Source organism: Thalia democratica, chromosome 5 (genome assembly GCF_965202585.1).
Source record: "Thalia democratica chromosome 5, ktThaDemo2.hap1.1, whole genome shotgun sequence".
NCBI lineage: Eukaryota > Metazoa > Chordata > Thaliacea > Salpida > Salpidae > Thalia > Thalia democratica.
In genome coordinates, this window is record NC_139169.1 from 23727911 (window position 1) to 23736567 (window position 8657).

General features: G+C 29.5%; 1 protein-coding gene across 1 annotated transcript; it reads left to right on the forward strand.

Annotated features, from left to right (window-relative positions):
• The first annotated feature begins 1239 nt into the window (after window positions 1-1239).
• On the forward strand, window positions 1240-2670 carry LOC145836349 (kelch-like protein 12). The gene has a single exon (XM_082944158.1). It carries the CDS (start codon window positions 1240-1242, stop codon window positions 2668-2670), a length of 1431 nt encoding a protein of 476 aa, XP_082800284.1.
• Window positions 2671-8657: the final 5987 nt, after the last annotated feature.

Genomic DNA, 8657 nt, shown 5'->3' on the forward strand with positions numbered 1-8657 from the left:
TTACAATTAGTTTTTAAGTCTTGATTATATAAGTAAAAATTAATGTGTTTAACCAATTTGGTTTATAAAATTCAGGTGATTAAAAAAGTAAACATGTGTAACTTTATTTTTCAGCCTAGTATAAACCTAAGCTTATGAAAAATCTTAACTTAACTTTAACTTCGAAGAACTCTTTTATTTTTTAAATTGTTTGTTTTAGAACATTTTTATATTTTACGAATGGGATGTGTTTTTGAGAACTTTTATAAACTTTATAAAACTAAATGTATTTTTAATTCCACCAAAAGAACTTATCGTACTTTTTAGATCAGCTAAACTCTTCTAAATTAATAATGTTTTTTTTCTGAGTTTTGAAGGTTTGTAATTTGTTCTTTAAAAACACTTGAAAGTTCATTCTAATTTACGGAAATGTTTCTTACAGTAAATGTATAAATATTTTTATTATACTTTGTTGAAGCAATCTGATTCTGTTTATTAATTTTCTTCCAGTTTTTTAATTAAAGATAATATTTTTTGTGGTATAGTCCATAGACCTTCACTGCATGTACCTGTGCACACTAGTGTCCATTAAAATTATTGTACTGTGCACATAAATTAAGGCAATTAAAAAAAAAGAGTTGTTTTGTTAACTAGAAAGTGTTTATTGTAAGATAAGTTACAACAGTTCAAACACATTAACTATGTATAATAGCTTTTAAAAATGATTAATTTTTTGTATATTCTAGTGGGCACATAGTTTATTTGAAGTAATTATGTGTACAAACAGTACACAGTTTTTTTTTTAATTTACTTTGCGCAGCTAATTAGTTATAAATCACAATTATTAAATTTTATTTACTGTTTAAAGACTAATTAAAACATGAAAAAAAACTCACTGGAAAATTGTGTAATTTTTGCCGATAAAAACAACCAGCAAAAAACCGGTCTTCAGAGGACAGAAAATTTTGGAGATGATCTTTTAATTGAATTCAACAAAACAGAAGATTACGTAGAAGTGAGCAAGCGTTCGGCTGTAAAAAAATTTCAAAGTTTACGGAGGTTTAATGGCTCGATTGAACGAGGTTAACACATGTTTAGTGTATTATATATTTTTTCTTATCTTAAGTCAATACATAGCTATGTAGAAACTTTTCAGATAAATTAATATACTGTTGCAGTTAAGTGTTTTCAAACACGACAGGAAATTTTATGTTTAATATTTATCCGAACGCTTGTTTCGTTTAGTTGTTACAGATTTTCATGACAAAGAACAAAAACACACAAGTGTACTTACTTAAAATCAATTTTCCAGGTTCACTTGCAGCAGCAGACGACGATGACCTGGTTGCGGCGACAAAGTTAAGCAAAATTTCTTTGAACAAAAGTTTGGCGAGTAAAACTGACAGAAGTTATTCTACTAAGAAGCTTAAAATTTGCAACGCCTTGACCTTTCACCAGCTTGCATCGCTTTTCAATTTATCAGGCCTTTTGAAAGCGACACAGAGTTATGTAGAGCGCTGTTTCGCGATCATAGCCGAAACCGAAAGCCTTTTGGAGCTGGATTTCGCCCTTGTCCTGAAAATACTGGCCAGCTCGGAACTTTACGTCACAACCGAGCGCGAAGTGTTGGAAGCGGCAACAAAATGGCTGAATCACAACATTGCAGAACGCAGCAAGTTCGGTGCAAAGTTGCTGCAGAAAGTTCGACTTTGCTTGCTGTCCGACAAAGACAGCTTGCTGTCCGAATGCGGCTCTCTTTTTGAAAACAGCGAAATGTACGATTTGCTGAATGAAGCTTACAAAAGCTGCAAGCTCAATTGCGAAAGCCGGTATTGCAGCCAAACCTCGTTCGGCGTGCTCGTGTGCGGGGGGTGGTATTGGCACTACGGACGCAGCCCAATAGAAAATGTAAAACAGTACAGCGTGCCCGGCTTGAACCTGGTCCGAGCCCTGCCGCCTATGAACAACGAACAAATGCTCGAAGCGACGGGTATCTGCTTGAAAGGCGACTTGTACGTGTTTGCGGGAATCCTTGTCAGAAGAAAGGCGAAGGTCGTCGTCGAAAAGTACTCCTGGGCCACCCAGCGTTGGACTCGGGTGGCCGTCATGGGCAAGTATCGGCGACAGTTTTGCGTGTGCGCGTACGGTGACAAAATTATCCTCGTCGGAGGTAGCGACGGCAACTCGATCGCCTCCTGCCTGAAATTGGACACCAGGAGCGGCAGGTTCACGAAAGTAGGGGAGATGAGGGTTGAAAGATACGACGCGGCGTGCGCCGTCTTCCAAGAAAAAGTGGTGGCGTGCGGGGGGAGGTGCGACTACTTTGAGCTGTCCTCCGCCGAGAGTTATGACGTCACGACGGAAAAATGGAGAGATTTGCCCCACATGACTAGACAGCAAAGTAACCACGGTCTGGTGGCGGTGCGGAGCAGGCTTTTTGCCGTCGGCCTCGGCTGCGACGTTTACAACGGGGCCGAGGGAGGAGGGGCGTGGAGGGAAATGATCGCCGCGCCTCGTTTATTCTGCGGGGCGCTGTCGTTGGGGAGTAAAATTTTCCTCTTTGAAAAGAAAATCGGCAGACGGGTGTTCAGTTACGACGTTGACGCGGATAAATGGACCGAAGAAGATAAAAGCGAAGAGTTTAACTCAAAAATAAGATATTTTTCTTGCGCAAAGCTGCCATTTTATTGACGATGATCGGGAAATTTGGGTTACGACAATTCAAATTCGGACAGTTCAAACTCTGATGATTAAAATTCTAAAAAAATTGAAAGGGCTACAACTAATAAATTAATGAATATTTTTCAAACATATGTAGGTCCTATAAATATGTCCAAGTCAATATTTTTCTTTTTGCAAAACATCAATGTTTTAAGGTATGACTTGAATAAAGTCCAAACACAGTTATTTTTAGTAATTTCAAAATATATTAAAAATTTTTAACTATTTTTCCTAAAAGAAAAACTGGCTTTAGATTTTTATAAGATCTATATATTTCTTTTTTCTTTAAACTCATATTACATTTTAATATATAGTATTTTAAATGTTTTTATAACAATTTGAATTGTCCGAATTTAAATTTTCATGTACCCGGGAAATTTTGAACCGGTTACTTTAGAATTTTTTTGATACGATCAAGGCGTTTTGAAACTTGAAAAATATTTTTTACTAGCTAACGGAGTAAATTTAAATACGTGATTATTTTATATTTTGTAAAAATTTTAAAATATTTGAAGTGAACAATGTAAGTATACTAAAGAAAACAGCAAGTAAGCAAGTATATAAAAATAGTTAGAAAAAATAAACTTTTTTTATAAACTAACGTTATTGTATTTGTAAGTAAGTTTTAACTTTTTAAACAATCCTTTCATTGTTATTTACTTATTTCTTAAAATCTCTAGACCAGTTTTAGTCTAAAATACCAGTTTGCAAAATTTCGCGCATAAATGCAAATTACTGATTTTATTTTCTTAATTCTTAATGTCAAACCAAGGAATGATGTATTGTACATGTAACAATATATTGTCTAGTTTGTATAAATTTTCGCATGAAGTCGTTGTTGTTATTGTGTACATGTATCCTTATATGCTGTTAGAACAATCTTTAGTTCAGTCGGTTGCTTAAATTAAAACTGTTGTACCAAATTTCTTCTTGAAACTGAAAAATAACATGCTTAACTAATTGTATAGCCAATTAAAAAACTGTCTAATGTTAAAACTTAGTTGTTAAACTATTAGATTAAATTTACTAATTCATAAACAAAAACTTCTTTTTTTTTAAATTCCAATATGTCAAAGATTAGTCTTTCGAAATCTTACTGGTTTTTATGGTCTTGAAATTTCAAATGAATAGTTTTCTTTTCTTTGTACTACTATAAAGTATTCCGTATTATTTATGGAGCAATAGTTTTGGTTTAAGAATATAAAACAAATTTTAAAAATTTGTAAAGTAGATATATATACCTACCTTACCTAAATGTAAAGATTTTTGAACTCTGACTGAGCATTACTTAATTATTAACTAAAATTTAATTGCCATGAACCTGCTTACGAGAACGATTTTTTCAATTTACTTTGGTGTTTTCTTCTTAATATGTTTACAAAGTACATGAATAAAATTCAATTGTAGTTAGTTTGAGAATTTTTATTTTTAAACCTTTTATCGTCACGATGCTGTTCGCCCAATAAAAAGTATTTAACCAATACTTTTTGGTATTTGTAATTAACCAAATGTATTTTATTAAAAAGTATTTACAACAAGTATCAGTGACAGCAACTATTAAATGTTGTAGAGAAGACCGCTTTGCTAAATGATTTTTCAAAAAGATTAAATTTATTTATACCAGAGGTGTAGCATTTGGGTCGGTGACCCACCTGAAGTAATAAAGTATTCATTAAAGTATAACACGAATGTTAAAACCGTTATAATTTAAATAAACTTGTCTTTACAAAGAAGCAATTTATTATCTATATACGTTATATAAATATCAAGTTAAAGGTTTTCGTTTAACTTTAAAATTTCCCTTTTAAAAAGTTGGTAGGTGTCAGAAATGCACAAAGGTACATTTCTTCACGAAGGATCACTTTTGCACATAGTCACTTTTTCAGGTGTAGTCTCTTTTACACGAAGGGTCACTTTTTGCACTAATTGACACTTCTACATGTGTTTTAATTTTATTTTTTTCTTATATTTTACTATCACTGTTACCCCTCACCCTTACCCTTAGTTGGTATTTTTTCTATTATATAATTAAGTTTTCTCCTTTTTTACTATCACTTTTAAACCTTTTTTTTGGTGGGCGAGCAGTTCCTTATCCTTGCAAAAGTTATGCTTCGAGCAAAATTTATTTTCCGTGCAAAAAATTATTCGTGTAAAAGTGACCCTCATGAAAAATCGACCCGTTGCGCAAAAGTAACAGCGTGCATCAGCAGCAACTCGTCTAAAAGTCGCTCGTCAAAATGATCTTCGTGCAAAAATGACTTCTTGTGCAAATTTACCCGTCGTACAAAAATGGCATCTTCCAGCTGATAAAAAAAATTGTTCTAACCAGCCCGTCAAGCACAAATTTATGATCCGTAAGTTTCTTTTCATAACATCAATCAACTTATGATAAAAAGAAATTAAAACTGGAAAATTTGCTCAAACGATCTAGTATTGACCTTCCAGTCATAGAGATAGCCACTAACTTTTTAAAACACTATAAGTTATTGAAAAAATTATAAATAAACATATTTAAACTTTAAGAACATGTGCTTTTTAAGTAATTAGGATGCAAGAAAAAAACTTACGAAAACAAAAGAAAATATTAAATTTAACTTAAAATACCTTCGCATAAAAAACTTTTGGTAAAACATTATTTTTCCTGAAATCTTAAGCTTATGCTTTTTTAATTGTTCTAAATTGCCAAAATACTTAAAGCTTTTAAGGTTAAGGTTAATGTCCAAAGAAAAAATAGTTTATACTAAAAGTGTTTTGTAACAAGGTCTGAATTTTTTAAGCCCTGACTTATTGGTTTCAGTCCTTTTTTTGGCCTGCTTATATCTGCCTCTCTCGTACTTTATAATCACAATATACAAAACCAAATCCATTGGATTCAGGTTTTTTGGGCGCTTTGGTGTCAGTAGTTACTGTTTCATTTCTACCTTTTATTTTTTGTATTACATTTTTTGTATTACATTTTTTGTATTGGTTTGCTATGTCTCTAGTCATTAATGATAATCGTTATGTGTTTTTTTTAAGTTAGAGTAAATTTTAAATCAATTTATAAGTAAATTTCCAAAGTATGAATATATATCAAGTCTAGTTAAAGTTTATTAATATTGAATAATATTTGATATATTAGTAGTTTTAGGTTCAACTGTTACAAGAAACAGTATGAAAAGGTAAAAAAATGTTATACATCTTCTTTGATAATTATCTTATAAGAAAGAAACAAATAAAAATGTATGCTACAAGTTTATTATATTTTGTATTTTATCAGTAAATCTTGTTTATAATTTGGCTAGTCATTTTAATTATGAAGCACTAATATCAATACTTAGTAGGTATTACTACACAAAAGAAATATTAAACTGTTATATTAAAAAGTTTACACTAAATACTTATAGCCTAAATTTTAAAGATATATAATTATAATTTCTGAATTTTAGACTACGTCAATGTCATTAGAGCCCAATTACTATATAACTAGGAACTTTCCTTAAATAAAAGATAGTTTTCAATAACCTCCTAAAACACACAAAAAAATATCCCCATTGAAACTTATTGATAATTTTTTATATAGTTTATTTTAAATAAAAAATCCCATAGTTCTATTAGATAAATTTTAAAATAGCCTTGGTCTTTAAGTAATTTAGTACATTTAAAAAGTTACATTAAACTGACTGTTTATTTTTGAAAAAAAAAACATACTTAAACATTTAGTTAATCCACTAAATTTATTTTTTAGTATTTTTTCAGATGATTTTCAAAAGTAAACATTTAAATTTTATTTTTGTTGAAATTTAATTTTATATTGAATTTCTATTAATTTTTTTTTGCACATTTGTTAAGTGCTTTTCAATATCAGACGACCATTTTTGCGCTACTATTTTTTGTAGACAAGGACTTTTGATCAAACTCTCTTTGTTAAAGATAAAACATTCCATTTATAATGTTGTTTTTTATTTGCGAACCGTCAGGCAATCACTCTCTTTTGGGTTCAACTTGTTGTTGGCGAGTAAGGCACGATGCTCTTAATTCTTCTGAATTCTCATCAGAGTCAGCAGTTTTTATCGTATCTTGTGAGCATATGAAAACAATCTCAAGAGATAGCAACTGTCTTGACTATTGCAGTTTGTACAACTGCGTTACAAAACTCGCGCAGAAAAGGCTTGAAGTTCAGAAAATTAGTTAGAAAATTGTTAGTCTTCATTCACACTTATTTTAGTGTGTTATAAAAACATCTTTAGTACCTAAAACTTAACCATTTTGAATTTCGGATTGCAACAGTTTCAGGTTATTTTGTTAACGTATATTTACTCTAAAACTATTATTTTGTTAGAAATGTTTTAACTTAAAAAACAAAAAGGCTTTTTTTTATTTAATTGTATTGAAGGTAAGTATTCATTTTGTATAAAGCTATCAAAAGTATTTTACACATTATAAAGTCAGTACCTAAACTTAGTAAAATATAATTTTATTAATTAAAAAAACCAATTTAAAAAGTTACAAATAGCTGAATTTTTTTACTGAATGTAATATTTTAACAATTTCAGTTAACATTTTTTAAGGTTATTATACTATCGTAGTTTTGTATTGGTTTGTTCAACAAATTCATTTGATAAAGTCAAGCAAAAATTAATATGCAGCATTAGTTAGTCTACCAAAAGCTTATGATAGTTTAGATCAGGTACACGGCCATGTATTAAGTTGTCACTTGAAACTTCAACGATCAATAAATGAACCAATGACAACAAAAAGAAAAGTTCTAATTTTGTGTTTTCAAGTGCAACTGCGTAAGGACCTATATTTGACAAGCATCTAAAAACAAAAATAAAATTTAAAATAAAAAGAACATGTGCAAAAATATATTTTTTCAAAGTTCAGTGATAAAAAACTAAAAAAAGCGTAGCAGTAAGAGATGTGATGTAAAACTTTTAGTAAACACTTCCAAATATGGTTATAACTTTGAAATCTCTAATTATAGTGTTATGAGACAATGATCAAAAATTTTAGAATTGAATAGATTTAAAGCAAGTTTAATACCTTTAAATAAATATAAATTTTGTAAAAAAAAAAACATTTACCTTATAGACATAACTAGTTATAACCTTTCTGTTTTAATTTGAAATTTACTTTTGTTGATCATACCTGTAATCAATTGATTAAATTTTGTAATTTTTAAAAATATACATTTTGTTTTGTATTTAATCAAATCAAATGTATTTTTTCTCATATAAACTGATGCAGAAAAGTTAGAAAGTTATATATTTAGTGAGAGAAAAATCGTTTGAATTTCTAAAATAAATTTTAAACAAACAAAGATAGCAGGCAGTTCTATAAGAAAAACTTTTTACATTGTAAGTTAATTGTTTAACTGAGTATAAAGGAGAAGACAAAAGTATTTTAAACACTTTTGTTTTTGGTATATAACAAAAAGAATTGGTGTTTATTAAGTTTGTGTTATCTAAACGACTGCGACTAAAAATAACAAGCATTAATAAAAAAATAAATATTAAATTTATTAAACAATAGTTGTAATTTATTTACTTTTTTGACAATGCTTTACGGTGAATAAACTGTCTACGGCATTTCAAATGCTTTTAAAAGTCTTAAACTTTCTTAAACTTCAAAAAAATTCAAAATTTTTTTACTTAAGCCAGTGTTCAGTACCCTTTTTAAGAAACCATCGAAAAGTTTGTGCAAATAAGAATTAAAACAATCATTTATTAACTATATAACTATAAATGCTCTGTATTTAGTTTATATTCAAATAAAGTTATGTTAAAGCTTAAACTTAAGGTTTAAAATTTTATAACCTTAAACTAAGTAATGAAAAGTAGATTTTCTAGGTGTGATTTAAGTTTTGATTGAAAAAAAATTTAAGTATTTTCACTGTTTCAATATTTCACGTTCCTGAAATATTTAAATAAAAAGGTACAACCATTTTTTTTTAAATTATGGTGGTTTTTAAGTTT

Coding starts and splice junctions, on each gene's coding strand:
- LOC145836349 (XM_082944158.1), top strand. CDS start 1,240: ATGACAAAGAACAAAAACACACAAGTGTACTTACTTAAAATCAATTTT.